This window comes from Herpailurus yagouaroundi, unplaced genomic scaffold (genome assembly GCF_014898765.1).
Source record: "Herpailurus yagouaroundi ecotype Mexico unplaced genomic scaffold, PumYag 159, whole genome shotgun sequence".
Lineage (NCBI taxonomy): Eukaryota > Metazoa > Chordata > Mammalia > Carnivora > Felidae > Herpailurus > Herpailurus yagouaroundi.
In genome coordinates, this window is record NW_024412400.1 from 44,796,532 (window position 1) to 44,816,979 (window position 20,448).

At 36.1% G+C, this 20,448-nt stretch overlaps 2 protein-coding genes across 8 annotated transcripts in view; one reads left to right on the forward strand and one right to left on the reverse strand.

Annotated features, from left to right (window-relative positions):
• Positions 1-20,448, forward strand: part of RNF13 (ring finger protein 13) — a 169,811-nt gene that overhangs the window by 117,134 nt on the left and 32,229 nt on the right. For all 6 annotated transcript variants that reach the window (XM_040480463.1, XM_040480465.1, XM_040480462.1 and 3 more), the window contains one exon: positions 4,459-4,552. In XM_040480463.1, the coding sequence (XP_040336397.1) occupies positions 4,459-4,552 (94 nt within the window). The remainder of the gene's footprint in view (positions 1-4,458; positions 4,553-20,448) is intronic.
• Positions 1-20,448, reverse strand: part of PFN2 (profilin 2) — a 90,669-nt gene that overhangs the window by 28,976 nt on the left and 41,245 nt on the right. The gene's annotated exons all lie outside the window — the stretch shown is intronic.

Genomic DNA, 20,448 nt, shown 5'->3' on the forward strand with positions numbered 1-20,448 from the left:
TCTTTCTTTCTTTCTTTCTTTCTTTCTTTCTTTCTTTCTTTCTTTCTCTCTCTCTCTCTCTCTCTCTCTCTCTCTTTCTTTCTTTCTTTCTTTCTTTCTTTCTTTCTTTCTTTCAGAATTTCTACTGTATGTGAAATGAGTTCTCTTTATTCATATCTGCCCGTGCCTTTTCACAGTGTTATTAATTTATCTGTTTTGTCTTTCAAAGAAGTAGACCTTGACGGTTTTCTTTTTCCTTTCACTAAACAAATATTCATTTCACATCTATGATGAATTAGGCACTGCTCTATGATCTGAAGATCCATCACTGTACTTAAAATTGGTAAAAAGTCTCCGATGTAAAGCAGCTTCGATTTCACTGCAAATTATATTCTAAAGTCTTCACTGTTTTATGTCTCTCATGAATTTGTGCTCTTAGCATCATTTTTCTTCTGTTTTGTATGGATATATTGCTTTTCTTTTTCTAGCTTGTTCAGCTGAATGCTTATTAGTTTTTTTCTTTCCAGATTTAGATTTAAATGCATTTAGATTATAAATTTCTGTTTAACAGTGATGTTAGCCTCAATTCCTAGCATTTGATAAGGAATATTATTTCAATTTGGTTTACATTTAAAAATATTTTTTGTTGTTATATAGAATATTTCTTTAGCACTCTTGATGTTTCCATTCATGTGAAGGGAGAACTCAAGTTACTCTAATTCCTAGCTCTTCCTTACCCTCTCACTCATTTGGTCTTAGGGGAGATGAAGTATCTTATGTGTGTGGTGTATTTGGGAAGAATAAACCTAGCGCATGCGTCACTCAGCTCCACCTTTCTCTTGGGATTAACCTATTTCCAGCTTCTCCAGGACTAGTTCTGCAATTCTGGGGGTGAGTGAAGGGAAGGCCTGTTCCATTCCAGAGGAGTTTTGTCTGTACCTGGCTGGGTAAGGCAGTCTCATTCTGTGGTTCAGTAAAAAGTTCTAATTCTTTCTCCACTGCATTAGGTACTCCACCTGCATCTATTTGCTAGTTCATGATCTTATTTCTCAAGTTATTTAGAATCCAGGTGGCAAAGAGGCATGCTAATTTTAAGGCCCCCTCAGAAACTCAAATGTCCATTATGATTTCTTCTGAGACTTATAAACTATTTTAATAAAGTTTTACATTTCCAAAGAGCATACATATTTTTCTGTATCTTCTTTTTTTCTATTGATTTCTAATTCAATTTTATTGTGGTCAGAAGACATTGTATGTTATAGATTCTTTGGTTATTTCCAAAGATCTGCTTTGTGGCCATATTTTGTGAACACTCCCCATGTATGTGAAAAGAATTGTGGAGTTCAAAGTTCATATATGTACATTAGTTTGAGCTTTCGCATTTGTTTTGTGTATTTTTTTTATTTTAAAAACCATTTTGACATAGAATTCACATAACATAAAATTGACACACCTAAAGTGTCTAATTCAGTGGTTTTTAGTATATTCATAGAATTTGTGCAGTCATCACAATTCTCTATGTTTGTTTGGTACTTTTCTGTTTTCTAAAACAGTGCTAGGCAATAGAACAATACTGTGAAGCCAAATTTATTGTAATTTAAAATTTTCTGGTAGTCAAATGAAAAAGATAAAAAGAGGGGCACGTGGTTGCTCAGTCGACTGAGGGTCCAACTCTCGAGATCTACTCAGGTCATGATCTCATAGTCATGAGATAAAGCCCCATGTGGGCGGGTTCTGTGCGGAGTGTGGAGCCTGCCTGGGATTCTTTCTCCCCCCCTCTCTGTCTCTGCCCCTCACCCACTCGTGTACTTTCTCTCTCTCAAAATAAATCAGTAAACTTAGAGAAAAAAAAAGATAAAAAGAAAAAGGTGAGATTAAATACTAAATCTAAAATGTATTTCAGTATTCAATTAATATAAGTAATTATGAAATATGTTTTACATTCTTTTTGTTCTAAGTATTTACAATCTGGTGTATATTTTATAATTTTACAGCAAATCTCAAATGAGACTAGCCATATATTGAGTGTTCAGTAGCTACATGTACCTAGTGGCTACTATATCAGGCAGCATAGGTCTGTAGTCTTTAAATTTTTTCTCTGCTTTAGCTATAAATTACTGAACTTGGAATTTGGGTATTTCTCCTATAATTTTGTCCTTTTTAGATGAAGTGTTGTTTTTTTGTATTGTCATGTTACCTCCTAATGATTTTTGTCTTAAATTCTATTTTACTTGATACATCAGCTTTCTTTTGCTTAATATTTTCATGGCATACCTTTATTCCTTTATTTTTTACCTTTATATTTTTATTAATGTGTCATTAATTTTAATCTTGTGTCTTGTAAATAGCATATAGTTGGATTTTTTTCCTTATCCAATATGATACACTCTTCAGAAAAAAAAAAAAACCTGGTGAATTTAATCCACTTACATTTTTGCAATTACACATACATTTGGAATAATTTCTATTGTTTACTTTTAGTTTGTTTCTTCTTCTTTGAAGATTTGGATGACTCCACTTTCTCCTACTGGTTTAAAAGCTTAGATTATAGTGTTCTTCTAGTGGTTACTATTGAATTTTTAAAAAGCATTTATTGAGGTATAATTAACACATGACAAACTGCACATATTTAAATTGTATAGTTTGGTAAGTTTTGACACACACACCTGTGAAACCACTACCACAATCACTGTTGAAATATCAGTCAGCTCAAAAAATTTCCTCATGCTCCTTGATAATCCCTGCCTCTCACCGGTCATGTCCTCATCCTCCCCCACCTCCCCCTCCTCGCCCGAACCCTAGACAACTACAGGTCTGCTTTTGGTCACTATAGATTAGTTTGTATTTTCTTCAGTTTTCTACACGTGGAATTGTATATTATGTCCTCTTTTGTGTCTGCCTTCTTTCTCTCAGAACAATTATTTTGAGGTTAATATAGTTTTTGAGTATATTTATTCTTTTTTTTTTTTAACCCAGTTGTATTTGATTGTATGAATATATCACAGGTTTTGTTTTTGTTTTTGTTTTTTTAATCCATTTACCCATCGATAGGCATTTGGGTCGTTTCTGGGTTTTGGATATTACAAATAAATCTGACATGGACATTTGTGTACAAGTTGTTATACAGACGTGTACTTTTATTTCTGTAAGTATGAGTGGGGTAATTGAGTATAGGGTAATTGTGTGTTTAAATTTATAAGAAATCAGCATCCAGAGTGGTTGTACCAGTAGTGTATCACAGTGCCAGTAACTCCACCTCCTTGCCAACACTCGATATAGTCAGTCTTTTTAATTTTAGCCATTCTATTCTATATAGTGGTATTTGTGATTTGAACTAATTATGTTGAATTGAGTATCTCTTCCAGTGCTTATTTACCATGGTTGTATCTTCTGTGGTGAAGTGTTTATTCACATATTTTGCCCTTTATTTTGTCTATTGGGTTGCTTATTTTTTTTTTGTTGTTGTTATTGTGTTTTGAGTTCTTTATAAATTCTGGATACAATTCCTTATCAGATATGCAATTTGCAACTATTTTCTCTCAGTCTGTGTCTTGTCTTTTAGTTTTTAATAGTGTCTTCTGAGGACAGAAGTCCTTCATATTGATATAGCCAAATTGGTCAAAATTTTCTTTTCATGGATATAATTTTGACATTTGGCTCTGCCCCTGTGGACTACTTTTCATTTTTTCAAGCATAGTAACTTACAGTTGAAGTGTCTTATAGATTTTATCTGAATACTTCTGAATATTCATAGTACAGGTGTTAGGTAGTACTTCTATTCAGTTTGCTGCTACAACTGAGAGTGTGGTGACTAATAAATGTATGTTTGAAAATTTTATTAGCTTATAATTAACAGGAATTTCAACTCTGCCTTCTTCTTGGTCCAGTGGAATCTTTGTAATCTATGGTCTACCATTTCTATTTGCAAAACAAAACTAGTTTTATGTTATTTATAATGTTTCTGTTAAAGTAAGTAAAGATAATTTGGGTCAATGAATAAAAATTCAATGGGGCGCCTGGGTGGCGCAGTCGGTTAAGCGTCCGACTTCAGCCAGGTCACGATCTCGCGGTCGGTGAGTTCGAGCCCCGCGTCGGGCTCTGGGCTGATGGCTCAGAGCCTGGAGCCTGTTTCCGATTCTGTGTCTCCCTCTCTCTCTGCCCCTCCCCCGTTCATGCTCTGTCTCTCTCTGTCCCAAAAATAAATAAACGTTGAAAAAAAAAATTAAAAAAAATAAAATAAAATAAAAAAAATAAAAATAAAAAAAAAAAATTCAAAAGCATAATTTTTGGGGTAACTAATCACCTGTGTAATTAGTGCTTTAATTAGTGCTTCAATTAATAATAATACGATTAGGGTGTAAGTAAACTGAATTTGATTTGCAGGAGCTATCCAGACACTTAAAACATGTCTATTATTTTAATAGCCATTTTCTATTTGCATATTTAATATCTGATTTCTTTTTTTTCTTTTATTTTTAGATCACAAAATTTGTCCAGGATAGACATAGAGCTAGAAGAAACAGACTTCGTAAAGATCAACTTAAGAAACTCCCCGTGCATAAATTCAAGAAAGGTAAGTGGATATTTTTATTTTCTAAATAATCACCGTTAGTTTATTTAAGAATACATTCTGACCTTACTCTAGAACTACCTTCTGTGTCTTTGCCATACCCTGTGCCTAATACTCCGTTAACAGTGAGCGGATGTGGGAGGTGGTCTTTTGCTGTGGGGTACTCTGGTGAAGGCAAGACAGGGGCAAACGGTCTGCAGAGAATTTATGAACAGTAGTGAAACTTGACCAGAATGCTTCTTCTTGTCATCATGTGCCGGCATTTCTGAACCTAAGTGGATAAAATACTTCTGTGCATTAGGATGGTCTACTCTCCTTGACACTGGGTCCACTCTCTCTCCTACCATATACCACCCACTGTATTAACATTGCATTAACTAAACACATAGTTAATACTGTTGCATTAACTAAACACACATGTAGCTATTATATGTCAAGTATTTTAAATATATTGTTTGATTTGATTTTCATATTCCTGTGAACTGGGTACTTTAATGGGCATTATGGTTGAGGAAACAGAGGGTCAGAGAGGCAAAAAACTTTAATGCCACACAACCAGTACTGACAGAGCTGGGGAGGGGTGTGTGTCTAATAATCTAGCCAATGTAATTTCTACTGCTTATGCTTTAGTGAGCTTTTAGTGCAGGTACATGTTTGTTAAATCCTTTTGGCTAGTAGTCCCCAGACTCTTCAATTCTATATACCAGTAAAAGTGTTCTGTTTTTTGATTCAGCAGAGAAAATGCATAGAGAGGAGAAACGGTGAAGGCATTAAAATTTAGTTCTGCCAAAATTTTATTTTCCAAGTAATAAAGTGTTTTTAAAATCTTCCGTTTATAATAACCATTATTTTATGAAAAATATAAAATTTAATTAAAAAAGGAAAAACCACATGTTAAGAGGAATAAATAGAGACATTTATAAAATGTACTGCACTGTCATCATTCAGTGTGGATTAAAGTAGAAGTTATTCATAGGCCAGAAGTAGTTTGAGGACTGGCTTTGGGGATCACTTTTTTTAAGCTCCATTTTGTGCTTATTCGTGTGTTTCCTAAACCCAGAAAAAAAGTTTAAAAAGTTGATACTGTCCTGGGCATGCATAGTTTGTTTTTCATCAGAATAAGAGGAGTATAGGATTTTAAGCAGAGGAAAGGTAATATGTCAGTTAAATATTAAAAGGGTCTTTCTGCTGCTATGTTAAGAACAGGGTATAGAGGGATAAGGGTTATATGCAGAGAGACCAGATAAAAGGCCATTACAGTAATCCAAGTGAGATATGAATGTGGGTTGGATTAAGTGGTAGCAGTGGAAGAGGTGAAGAAATCTTAAATTCTGGATATATCTGGAAGATTGAATACAGTGGATTTATTAGTGGACTAGATGTGGGGAGAAAAACCATGGATGATGCCAGATTTTTGGTGTCAGCAACAGGAAGAATGGCATTGCCCTAAACAGAAATAAGAATGGTTAATGAATGGTGGAGCAAGTTCTGAGTGAAAATTGAGGAAATTCGTTTTGGATATATGGAATTTCAGATGTCTAGTAGATGTTATAAATGAGTCTGGAGTTTGAGAGGGATCTGAACTGTAAGTATTGTATAAAGATGTATTTAAATCATGAGTCTGGGTGACAGTACTAAGAGAATAAGTATAGGTGGACAGAAGAATACCAAAGACATACTGGGGCATTCCAACATTAAGTAAGAAAGAAGAATAGGCAGTAGAGACAGAACAGGAGTGAACAGTTATGTCAGGGGGACATCAGAAGAGAGTGGTTTACTGGAAACTGAAGAGATGCAAGTCCATCAAAGAGCAAGGAGTGATAACCTGTGTCAAATACTCCTGATAGGTAAGTAAGATGAGAGCCGACAGCTGACCTTTAGAAGTTATTGATTATCTTTGGTGAGGAGTTTTAACAGGCCAAAAAACCAGTTGTGATGGGTTTAGGAGAGAATGGAAGGAAAAGGATCAGAGACAGTAACTACAGACAATTTTTTCAAGAAATTTAACTACAAACAGAAGCAAGGAAATGGGGTAGCAGCTAGCTGGTGGAGAAGTCGGGTTAAGAAATAGCACATTTGCTGAAGGAAATTGATGATAACAGGTGACAGATGGGAGAACTGCTATAATACCGTCTTTGAGAAGGCAAGGAGGAATGGCCTCTGGTGCACAAGTAGGTGGACTGGCCTTACATGGTAACATGGAGAGTTGAGCTAAGGGAAGGTAGAAATATGTGGGTGCAAAATCCTGGGACGTGGGTATGTATGGTGGTAAGTCTGGAAGTTTTCTTCCATTTTCAGTCATCGACTGTAGATGATGATGGGAGAGGAGATACTGGAGGTTTAAAGCAGAAAGGTATGAAATATTCTGGGAGAGTAAGTGGGCAGATGGACCAGGGCAATGAACTATGATTGCCTGGCAGCCTGAACCTCCCTTTAAGGTTTATTCTTATGAACCAGTCAACATAATGGTGTTTTTCTCATTTATTTATTTTGAGAGAGAGAGTGCAAGTGGCTGAAGGGCCAAGAGATGGGGAGAATCTCAAGCAGGCTCTGCATTGTCAGCACAGAGCTCCACATGGGGCTCAAACTCATGAAACCATGACCTGAGCCAAAATCAAGAGTCGGACTCTTAACCAACAGAACCACCCAGGCACCCCTGGAGTGGTGTTTATCCTTACCATCCTGTTTTCTTGTTGTTGTTGTTTTTTGTTTTTTTTTTTGTTTTTTTAGTGTGAAGTATAACACACAAGAAATAGAACATAATTAGCACCTCAGAAACGACTGTGTACCCATCTAGATTATAATCCTTTCCTTCTCATTGGAAGATCATCCATTATGATAATCATTTCGTTGTCTTTGTATTAAGTTTTACCACCTATGTATTCATTCCAAAACAATATGATTGAGTTTTTCCTGTTTTTGAATTGCATTTTTTTTAAGTTTTTATTTTAATCACTTGGTGCTCATCACAACAAGTGCACTTCTTACTTCTTAATCCCCATCACCTCATCCCCTCCTCTGGTAACCATCAGTCTGTTCTCTATGGTTAAGATTCTGTTGCTTGGTTTGTCTTTCTGTCTCTCTCTCTCTCTGCCTCTGTCTCTCTCTGCCTCTCTCTCTCTCTGTTTGTTTCATAAATTCCACGTGTGAAATCATATGGTATTTATATGTTGTTTTTCTCTGGCCGATCATATGGTATTCATCTTTCCTGGCTAACTTATATTGCTTAGCATTATACTCCATCCATGTCATTGCAAATGGCAAGGTTTCATTCTCTTTTATGGTTGAATCGTGTTCAATTGTATGTACATGCCACCTCTTCTTTATCCACTCATCAGTTGATACATGAGCTGCTTCCATATCTTGGCTATTGTAAATAATGCTGCTGTAAACACAGGGTGCATGTATCCCTTTGAATTAGTGTTTTTGTACTCTTTGGAGAAATACCCAGTAGTGTCATTGCTGGATCATGTCATAGTTCTATTTTTAACTTTTTGAGGAACGTCCGCATATTGTCCAGAGTGACTGCACCAGTTTACATTCCCACCAACAGTGTAAGAGTGTTCCTTTTTCTCCACATCCTCATCAACACCTGTTGTTTCTTGTGTTTTTGATTTTAGCTATTCTTACAGGTGTGACGTGTTATCTCCTTGTTGTTTTGATTTGCATTTCTCTAATGTTGAGTGATGATGAGCCTCTGTTCATGTGTCTGTTGGCCATCTGTGTGTCTTTTTTAGAAAAATGCCTGTTCATGTCTCCTGCCCATTTTTAAACATTTTTTTTAAATGTTTGTTTATTTTTGAGAGAGAGAGAGAGAGAGAGCACGAGTTGGGGAGGGGCAGAGGGAAAAGGAAACAGAATCCAAAGCAGCTCCAGGCTTTGAGCTGTCAGCACAGACCCTGATGTGGGGCTCATACTCATGGACTGAGAGATCATGACCTGACCCAAAGTCAGATGCTTAACTGACTGAGCCACTCAGGTGCCCCTGCCCATTTTTAACTGGATTATTTGTTTTTTTGGACGTTGAGGATTTGTTGTTGTTGTTGTTGTTTGTTTTAGCAGGAATTGAGTTTTATAAGTTCTTTATATATTTTGGGTATTAACCCTTTATGAGGGTTAATTTGCAAATATTTTCTTCCATTCACTAGGTTGCCTTTTAGTTTTGTTGTTTCCTTTGCTGTTGTGCAGAAGCTTTTTTATTTTGATGTAGTCCCAACAGTTTATTTTTGCTTTTGTTTCCCTTGCCTCAGGAGACCTATCTAGAAAAACGTTTCTATAGCCGATGTCAGAGAAATTACTGTCTGTGCTCTCTTCTGGGATTTGTATGGTTTCAGGTCTTACATTTAGGTCCTTAATCCATTTTGAGTTTATTTTTGTATATGGTGTAAGAAAGTGGTCCACTTCCATTCTTTTGCATATAGCTGTCCAGTTTTTCCAGCATAATTTGTTGAAGAGACTTTTTCTCATTGCATAGTTTTGCTTTCTTTGTCAAAGATTAATTGACCATATAACCATGGTTTTATTTCTGGGTTTCTTTCTATTCCAGTCTGTTGATCTGTGTGTCTATTTCTGTGCCAGTACTGCACTGTTTTGATTACTACAGCTTTGTATTATATCTTGAAATTTGGGATTGTGATATCTCCATGTTTGTTCTTCTTTTTCAAGACTGCTTGGCTATTTGGGGTCTTTTGTGGTTCCATACCAATTTTAGGATTGTTCAAGTTCTATGAAAAGTGCTGTTGGTATTTTGATAGGGATTGCATTAAATCTATAGATTGCTTTGAGTAGTATGGACATTTTAACGATATTTATTCTTCCAATCCATAAGCATAGAATATCTTTCCGTTGCTTTGTGCCATTGTCTATTTCTTTCATAAGCTTTTTATAGTTTTCAGAGTATAGTCTTTCGCCTCCTTGATTAAGTTTATTCCCAGGTATTTTATTTTTGGTACAATTGTAAAAGGGATTATATTTTTAATTTCTCTTTCTGCTGCTTCATTATTAGTGTATAGAAATGCAACAGATTTCTGTATAGTGATTTTATATATTGCAAACTTACTGAATTCATTTATCAATTCTAGATTTTGGTGGTGTCCTCAAGGCTTTCTGTATAATAGGATCTTGTCATCTGAAAATAGTGAAAGTTTTACTTCTTTACCAATTTGGATGCCTTTTAGTTCTTTTTGTTGTCTGATTGCTATGGCTAGGACTTCTAGTACTATGCTATATAAAAGTGGTGAGAATGGACATCCTTGTTCTGTTCTTGACCAAGTATGATGTTAGCTGTTGGTTTTTCATATATGGCCTTTATTATGTTGATGTATGTTCCCTTTAAACCTACTTTATTGAGGGTTTTTATCATGAATGAATGTTGTATTTTGCCAAATGTTTTTTCTGTACCTACTGAAATGATTTTATGGTTTTTATCCTTTTATTGATGTTATATATCAAGTTGATTGGTTTGTGAATATTAAACCAGCCTCACATCCCAGGAAATCCCACTTGATCTTGGTGATTTTTTTTTAAGTGTATAGTTGGATTTGGTTTGCTAATATTTTTGTTGAGGATTTTTACATCTATGTGCATCAGAAATACTGGCCTGTAGCTTTCTATTTTGTGGTGTCTTAATCTGGTTTTGGTATCAGGGTAATGCTGGCCTCATAGAATGAATTTGGAAGCCTTTCTTCCTCTTCTATTTTTTAGAATAGTTTGACAAGAATAGGTATTAACTCTCCTGTAAAATGTTTGATAGTATTTACTTGTGAAGCCATCTGGTCCTGGACTTTTGCTTGTTGGGAGTTTTTTGATGAGTGATTCAATTGCATTGCTCGCAATCACTCTGTTCAAATTTTCTATTTCTTTCTAATTCAGTTTTGGAAGGTTATATGTCTAGGAATTTATCCATTTCTTCCAGGTTGTCCAATTTTCAGGCAGTTTTTCATAATATTCTCTCATAATCCTTTGGATTTCTGTAGTATCAATTGTTATTTCTCCTCTATCATTTCTGATTTTGTTTCAGTTATCTCTCTCTCATGAGTCTGGCTAAACTGGTATCAATTTTGTTAATCTTTTCGAAGAACCAGCTCCTGGTTTCATTGATCTGTTCTATTGGTTTTTTTAGTTTCTATTTTATTTCTGCTCTAATCTTTATTATTTCTTTCCTTTGTTCTTTTTCTAGCTCCTTTAGGTGTAAGATTAGGTTATTTGAGATGTTTGCATGCTTCTTGAGTTAGGCCTATATTGCTATAAACTTACTCTTATAAAAGCTTTGCTGTATCCCCAAGATTTTGGAACACTGTGTTTTCATTTTCATTTGTTGCTATGTATTTTTTTTTTTAATTTCCTCTTTGATTCTTGGTTGACCCATCCATTGTTTAGTTAAATGTTATTTATCTTCCATGTATTGGTGCTCTTTCCAGATTATTTTCTTGTGGTTACTTTCTAGTTTTACACTGCTGTGGTCAGAAAAGATGCAAGGTATGACTTCAGTCTTTTTTAATTTGTTGAAATTTGGTTTTTGGCCTAATATGTGATCTCTTCTGGAGAATTTTCCATATGCACTTGAAAAGAATGTGTATTCTGATGTTTTAGGATGGATTTTCTGAATATACCTGTTAGATACATCTGGTCCAATATATCATTCAGAGCCACTGTTTCCTTATTTATTTTCTGTTTGGATGATCTATTCATTCATGTAAGTGAGGTGTAAAGTCACCTACTATTATGGTATTACAATCGATTAGTTCCTTCATGTTTGTTACTGGCTGCTTTATGTATTTGGGTGCTTCCATGTTGGATGCATAACTATTTACAATTGTTGTATCTTCTTGTCGGATTGTACTCTTTATATACAGTGACTTTGTCTCTTATTACACTCTTTGTTTTTGTTTTTTTTTTTTTTTTAATTTTTTTTTTCAACGTTTATTTATTTTTGGGACAGAGAGAGACAGAGCATGAACGGGGGAGGGGCAGAGAGAGAGGGAGACACAGAATCGGAAACAGGCTCCAGGCTCTGAGCCATCAGCCCAGAGCCTGACGCGGGGCTCGAACTCACGGACCGCGAGATCGTGACCTGGCTGAAGTCGGACGCTTAACCGACTGCGCCACCCAGGCGCCCCCACTCTTTGTTTTAAAATTTATTTTGTCTACCTTGGCTTTTTTTTCACTTCCATTTGCATTTTAAATGCTTTTCCATCCTTTCACTTTCAAGGTGCATGTGTCTTTAGGTCTGAAGTCTCTTGTATGCAACATGTGGATGGGTCTTGTTTTTTTTTTAAGATTTATTATTTTTTTAATTTTATTTTTTATTTTTTAAAATTTACATCCAAATTAGTTAGCATGCAGTGCAACAATGATTTCAGGAGTAGATTCCTTAGTGCCCCTTACCCATTTACCCCATCCCCCCTCCCACAACCCCTCCTGTAACCCTCAGTTTGTTTTCCATATTTATGAGTCTCTTCTGTTTTGTCCCCCTCCCTGTTTTTATATTATTTTTGCTTCCCTTCCCTTATGTTCATCTGTTTTGTCTCTTAAAGTCCTCATATGAGTGAAGTCATATGATTTTGTCTTTCTCTAATTTCGGTTAGCATAATACCCTCCAGTTCCATCCATGTACTTGCAAATGGCAAGATTTCATTCTTTTTGATTGCCAAGTAATATTTCATTGTGTGTGTGTGCGTGTGTACGTGTATGTGTGTATATATATATTCTATATATATTCTATACACACACACACATGCACACACGCACACACACATACACATCTTTTTTCTCCATTCATCCATTGATGGACATTTGGGCTCTTTCCATACTTTGGCTATTGTTGATAGTGCTGCTATAAACATGGGGGTGCATGTGTCCCTTCAAAACAGTACACCTGTATCCTGTGGATAAATGCCTAGTAGTGCAATTGCTGGGTCGTAGGGTAGTTCTAGTTTTAGTTTTTTGAGAAACCTCCATACTATTTTCCAGAGTGGCCGCAACAGCTTGCATTCCCAGGGTCTTGCTTTTTATCCACTCCGTCACCCTGTGTCTTTTGATTGGAGCATTTAGTCTATTTACATTCAAAGTAATTATTGATAGGTATGTACATATTGCCATTTAGTTAACCACTTTATGGTTGTTTTTATAGTTCTTCTCTGTTCCTTGTTCTCTTCTCTCATGGTTTGCTGGTCTTCTTTAGTTATATACTTGGATTCCTTTCTTTATTTTTTGCATATCTGTTCCTGGTTTTGATTTGTCATTCCCATTAGGTTTGTATATAACATCTTTTGCATATAGCAGTCTATATTAAGTTGATGGTTGCTTAAATTTGAGCCCATTCTTTACTCCTCCTTTCACCTTTTAGTTACGTGTGTCAAACTTTATATCTTTTTATTTTATGAATCTCTTGAGTAATTTTATAGATATACTTAATTTTATTGCTTTTATGTTTCCTACTTTTTTTACTCCTCCTTATGGACTTTCCTTTCCACTCAAAGAGTCCCCTTTAACTTTTCTTGTAGGGCTAGTTTAGTGGTGATGAATTCCTTTAACTTCTGTTTATCTGAGAAACTCTTTATCTCTCCTTCTATTCTGAATAATAGCTTTGCTATATAGAGTATATACAGCTTTGCTGTATAGAGTATTCTTGGCTGCAGTTTTTTTTTTTTTTTTTCCAGCACTCTGAATATATCATGCCACTCCCTTCTGGCCTACAAAGTTTCTGCTGAAATATCAGTTGATAGGCTTATTGAGTTTCCCTTGTATGTAATTGTTTTCTCTTGCTGCTTTTAAAATTCTCTTTATCACTACTTTTTGCCATTTTTTTAAATGTTTATTTATTTTTGAGAGAGAGACAGTGTGTGAGCAGGGGAGGGGCAGAAAGAGAGGGAGACACAGAATCTGAAGCAGGCTCCAGGCTCCGAGCTGTCAGCACAGAGCCTGACACGGGGCTCGAACTCACAAACCAGAAGATCATGACCTGAGCTAAAGTTGGACACTTAACCAATTGAGCCACTCAGGTGCTCCTGCCATTTTTTAATTACTGTGTGTCTTGGTGTGGACCACCTTAGGTTGATTTTATAGGGCGGTTCTTTGATTCTTGGATCTGGATTTCTGTTTCCTTCCCCATATTTGGAAAGTTTTCAGCTATTATTTCTTCAAATAGGTTTTCTTCCCCCTTTTCTCTCTTTTTTCCTGTAGGATCCCTATAATGCAGATGTTATTACACTTGATGGTGTCACTGAGTTCGCTAAGTCTGTTTTCAGTTTTTGTTATTATTTTGTGTCTCTCCTCTTCAGCCTGATCACTTTCCATTACTCTGTCCTCCAGGTCACTGATCCATTCTTCTGCTTCCTCTAGTCTACTGTTTATTCCTTGTAGTATATTTTTAATTTCAGTTATTGAATTCTTCACCTTTGGTTGGTTCTTTTTAAATTTTTTCTATATCTTTGTTAAGCATCTCACTGAGGTCCTTCACTTTTTTCTCAAGTCCAGTGAGTATCATTAGGACCATTACTTTAAGTTCTTTGTCAGGCATATTAGTTATCTGTTTTGGTTAGGTCTCTTGCTATGACTTTGTCCTGTTCTTTCATTTGAGACACATTCCTATGCCTCTTCACTTTGTTTAACTGTGTCTGTTCCTATGTGTTAGGAAAGTCAGCTGTCTCCTGCTCTTGAAAGTAGTGGCTGTATGAAGAAGAGGTCCTGTAATGTCCTGCAGTGCAGTGTCCCCTGTTCATCAGAACTTGGTGCTTCAGGGGTGTCTCCCATGTGTGTTGTGTTTGCCCTACTATTGTGGCTGAGTTGCTTTTACTTTCAGGCCCAACATCTGCAATGGCTCTCTTTGCCCATTGTGGGCATGGTTTGGTCCCTATGTTGTTAGTGGGACAGTCTGAGGCCACCTTGGGCTTGAGTTGAGTCAGACCAGGCATTTTCTAGAGATGTAATAGCATATAACTGCAGGGCACTTTCCCTGTATTGTCCCTTGAGAAGCTTTTATTGGTGGGAAGGGCCTGCAGTCAGACCAGATATCAGCCCTCAGCCCACTGCTGGGGTGCAGTTGGAATGGTGTGTATGGTTATCTTTCCTTCTCCCTGGGGCAGGAGTCACTTTGGAGGGGTGCTGGACCCTGTTGGGCCAGGCTTGCAGCACTACTATGGATGGGCTCCAGGCAAGGGCATATTGGAGGAGGCAGGTCTGTAGGAGAATGTAAGGGTGGGACACACTGTTAGCAAATTAGGTAGGAAATGTTGCTGCTTTGCTGGTTCCTGCAGGTGTGTCCATGTGTCTAGGCTGGGGGGTGGGGGAAGAAAATGGGGCCTGCCAGCTCCTTTGTTCCTGGAGAAGTTTTGCCTCCAACACACATTCTGAGATTATTAACCATATCCCCTTCCTGTATACCCCAAGCTTTTTTTTCCCCCCCAAACTAATGCTTCTATGCTGTATCTCCGTGGGGCTGTTCGTTGTGCTGTCTCTTTAAGGGTGGGGATTCTGTTTCCTCTCACCCACCTGGGTCTCCCAGAGCTGAGCCTGCTGATTTGTAAAGTTCCTGATGTTAAGCCCAGCTGGTTGTAAGAAGTCATAAAATTATGCCCCTTTGGTTTTCATGCAGGTTTCCCCATGCCACAAGTGATTGGTGTGAGGGTCTGGTCCTCTCCCCTTTCTGTACCTGTGGTTTCCCTCCCTCCCCTAGACAGTCCCAATGAGCTCTTGACAATATCTCAACCCTTCTTGCTCTCTGCAGAGTGGGCTTGTCTCTACATTGAGTTGTGGAGAGTCTGTTCTGCCAGTCTTTGGGTCCTTTTCTGGGTTATTTACACTGATGTACATGTTATCTAGTTGTATCCATGGGATGAGGTGAGCTTAGGGTCCTCCTATTCTGTGATCTTCCTCCCAGGTTCCAGAACTCATTCCTTTTAGTGGCTGAGGAATATTTTATTATGTGTTTCTACCAAGTTTTGTTTATCTAGTCATCTGCTAGTGGATACATGGGTTGCTTCCACCTTTTGGCTCTTATGAATAATGCTGCAATGAAAAACTGTTGTAAAAGTATATGTTTGAGTTCTTGAATTCAGTTCTCTTGAGTACATACTTAAGTGTGGTATTGCCACGTCATTTGGTAATCACTGTTTAACTTTCTGAGGAACCACCCATACTGTCTTCTACAGCCACTGCACCACTTTACATCCTGAGCATCCATGCAGAAGGTTCTTATTTCTCCATATCCTTGTCAATGTCCTTTGAAACACAAAGTTTTTAATTATGATGTCCCAATGTCTCTATTCTTTTTTTGTTCATGCTTTTATTGTCATAATTAAAAATAGACAGCCAAATCCATGGTATGAAGATTTTCTTGCATGTTCTAAGAGTTTTATGATTTTAGCTCACACTAGGTCTTTGATCAGTTTTAAGTTACTTTTTATATATAAGGTGAGGCTCCAAGTTTATTTACATATATATGTGTATATACACGCACATACATACATAGAGCATTAAAAGGCAATAGTTTGAACCATTTGTTGAGGAGATTCGTTTTTCCTCATTGAATGGTCTTTCACCCTTGTCAAAAATCTTGGCCATACATGTATGGGTTTATTTCTAGACACTCAAGTCTCTTTCATTGTTCTGTATGTCTGTCCTTAAGCCATACTGCACTGTTTTGATTACTTTAGATTTGCAGTGTATTTTGAACTGGGAAGTGTGACTTCTCCAACTTTTTTAGAGTGTTTTAGATATTCAGGATCCCTTGCAATTACATTTGGAGGACCACATTTTCCATATCTACAAAAAAGGATATTGGAATTTTGATAAGGATTGTGTTGAATTTATAAATTGCTTAGGGTATTATTGCCATCTTAATATTAAGCCTTCCAGTTGATGAACATGGAACATCTTTCCATTTTATTTAGGTTGTCTTTAATTTCTTTCACCACTATCTTATAATTCTTAGTGTACAAGTGTTCCACTTTGTTAATTTTTTTCCTAGGTATTTTATTCTTTCAGCTGCTGTTGCAAATGGAATTGACCTCTTAATTTCCTTTTTGGATTGTTCACTGCTGGTGTATAGAAACCCAACTGATTTTTATATAATCTTGTAACCTCCAACTTTGCTGAATTTATAGCTCTAGTAGTTTTCTTATGGATTCTTTGGGATTTTCTATATATAGGACTATGTCCTCTGTAAATACAGTTTTCAGTGTGGGTTCCTTTGCCTTCTTGTAGGAATGCTCTATGATAATGTTGAATAGCAGTGGTGAAAATATGCATCCTTGTCTGTTCCTCTTCTGAGAAGGAAGATTTGACCTTTCACTATTGAGAATGGTGTTAGCTGTGTGATTTTCAAAAATGCCATTTATCATGTTGAGAAGGTTCTCTTTCATCAACATTCATTTTTTTGACATGTCCAGTTGTTTTGGCACCATTTGTTAAAAAGACTGTCCTTTCTCCCTTGCACTGTTGTCAGAGTAGTTGACTATATTTGTCTGTTTCTGAATTGTGTAGTCTGTCCCATTTATCTATATTCTTGCACCAATTCCATACTGTATTGATTATTGTAGCCTTATAGTAGTATCAGTTGTTCAACTTTCTTCTGGATTATTGGTTTGGCTCTTCTCACCTTATGCCTTTCCATATAAACTTCTGTATCAGTTTGTCAATACCCAAGAAGGAAAAAAAAATGCTGGGATTGGGGATTGCATTGAATCTGTGGTCCAGTTGGGAATCCCACTTTGGTCATGGTGTATATATTTTTTAATACACTGTTGGATTCAATTTACTAACATTTTGTTGAGATTTATCGCCTTTGTTCATGAGAGATGTTAGTAGTTTTCCTTTCTTGTAATGTCTTTGGTTTTTGTATTAGGGCAATGCTGGCTTCATAGAATGACTTAGGAAGTATTCCCTCTGCTTCTGTTTTCTGGAAGATTGTAAAAAATTGGTATCTCTTCTTTAAATGTTTGGTAGAATTCACCCATGCAACCATCTGGGTCTAATGTTTTCTGTTTTGGTGTGTTATTAGTTATTGGTTCATTTTTTTTTTAAACAGATATAAGCCTATTCAGACCATCTATTTCTCCTTATGTGAGTTTTGTTAGGTTTTATCTTTCAAGGAATTGGTCCATTTTATTGCCATCAAATTTGTGGGCACAGATAATGTTCACATTATTCCTGCATTAGCCTTTTATTATACATTGAATCCATAGTGATGACACCTTTTTCATCTCTGATATTAGTAATTTGTGTTTTTCTCTCTCTCTTTTTTTTTAATAAGCTTGGCTAGAGGCTTACTGATATTTTGAAAGAAATAGCTTTCTGTTTTATTGATTTTCTCCGTTGATTTCCTATTTGCAATTTCATTGATTTCTACAATAAAATAAAATAGGGCTTTTATTCCTTTTCTTGTGCTTTCTTTGGATTTAATTTGCTCTTCTTGTTCTAGTTTCCTAAGGTGAAAGCTTAGCTTACTGATTTTAGATCTTTCTTTTCCTACACACACACACACACACACACACATACACACACACACACAGTGCTATAAGTCACTCTAAGAATTGCCGTCACTGCATGCCACAAATTTTGATGTTGTATTTATCATTTTCGTTTAGTTAGAAATATTTAAAAATTTCTCTTGAAGTTTCTCCTTTGATGCATGTGTTGTTTAGAAGTGAGTTGTATTCTCCAGGTATTTTGGGATTTTCCAACCCTCTTTCTGATACTGATTTCTAGTTTAAATTAAATTGTGGTTTGAGAGCAGACATTGTCTGATTTCTTTTAAATTTCTTTAGGTGCATTTCATGGCTCAGAATATGGTCTGTCTTGGTGAATGTCCCATGTGAGCTTGAAAAGAATGTATAGTCTGTTTCTAATTGGATGAAATATTCTATATGTCAGTTATATCCAGTTGATTGATGATGCTTTAGAGTTCAACTATATCCTTACCAATTTTCTGCTTGCTGGATCTATCCATTGCTAATAGAGAGGTGTTGAAGTCTCCAACTATAATAGTGGATTTATCTATTTCTTCTTGCATTTATATCGGTGTTTGCCTTTAGGTATTTTGTGCTCTGGTTTTAGGCACATACACATTAAGAATTGTAATGTCTTCTTGGAGTATTGAGCCCCTTATCATCATATAATGCCCCTTTTTATCTTTGATAACTTTCCTTGCTCTGAAGCCTGCTGTATCTGAAATTAACATAGTTACTCTGCTGTCTTTTATTAGTGTTATTAGCATGTATCTTCGTCTGTTCAGGCTACTGTGACAAAAAATACCACAGGGTGGGTAAACAACAAACATTTATGTCACATAGTTATGGGGCCTAGGAAGTCCAAGATTGAGATGCCAGCAGATTGGATGTCTGTTGAGAGCCTACTTCCTGATTTGTAGACAACTGTCTTCTCACTGTGTCCTCATATGGCAGGAGGAGCAAGGGAGCCTCTAGGGTCTCTTTTATAAGGTCACTAATACCATTTGTGAGGGCTCCACCCTTATGACTTAATCACATCCCAAAGTTCCAAATTTCCTCACATTGGGTATTAGGCTTCAACATAAGAATTTTAGAGGGACACAAACATTCACCTAAAGTGGCGTGGTATCCCTTTCCCTGTCCTTTATTTTTAATCTGTGCCTTTATTTAAAATGGGTCTCTTATAGATAACATATAGTTGGCTCTCCCCTGTGTTTTGATCTACTCTGAAAATCTTTTAGTTGATGTATTTAGACCATTGACATTTAAAGCGATTGTTGATTTAGTTGTATTAACATCTACCATTTTGTAAGTGTACTTTTTATTATTGTTGCCTTCATTCTTTGTTCCTATTTTTGTCTTCCATTCTTTTTCTGCCTTTAGTGGTTTCAGTTGAGCATTTAAATGATTCTACTTTTTCTCCTACCTTAGTATATTAATTATATTTCTTTATTCTAGTGATTTCCCCACAGTTGCACTATACATTTACAACTAACTTTCAAGTAACAATATACTGGTAGTGAAATACTTTCTAACAAAATATTCCTAATTTCTTCACCCCGCCTTCCATGGCTTGTATCATTGCTTTTGTTCATTTCATATATACATACACCTATATAAACATTTAGATAAGCATACATAACTGAATGCATTGTCGCTACTATTATTTTGAAGGAACTGTTATCTGTTATATTAAGAATCATAAAAATGAAAGTATTTTACCTTAATTTATTCCTTCTCTAGTACTCCCCCTCTCTTTATGTATATTTGCATTTCTGACCTATATCCTTTTTCTTCTCTCTGTAGAACTTATTTTAACTTCTCTTGCAACATGTTCCTTCGTTTTGTTTGTCTGAGAAAGTATTTTACCTTCACTTTTGTGTGGGTGTTTAAATCTTTTTTTTTCTTAATTTTGGTAAAAAACACCTAACGTTAAATTCATGCTCATAATCATTTTTAAACACACGGTTCAGCAGTGTTAAACATATTATATTGTTGTATTGTAGATTTCTAGAACTTTTTTTGTTTGAGAGAGAGAGAGAATGAATCCCAAACAGGATCCATGCTGTCAGCACAGAGCCCGACACAGGCCTCAAACTCACAAACTGTGAGATCATGACCTGAGCTGAAATCAAGAGTCAGATGCTTAACTGACTGAGTCACCCAGTCACCCCTAGTTTTCTAGAACTTTTTAATCTTGTAACACTGAAACTATATTCATTAAGCACTTATTTCACCTTTCCAGTCCTCCCAGTTTTTGGTAATCACTTTTCTCCCTTCTGTTTGTATGGTTTTGAATACTGTAGGTACTGCATATGAGTAAAATCATATAATTTTTTGTCCTTCTGTTAACTTACCTATTTTGCTTAATGTGTCCTCTAGGTTTATCCATGTTATAGCACATGACAGAATTCCCTTTTTTTTTTTAAGCCTGCATAGTATTCCACGGTA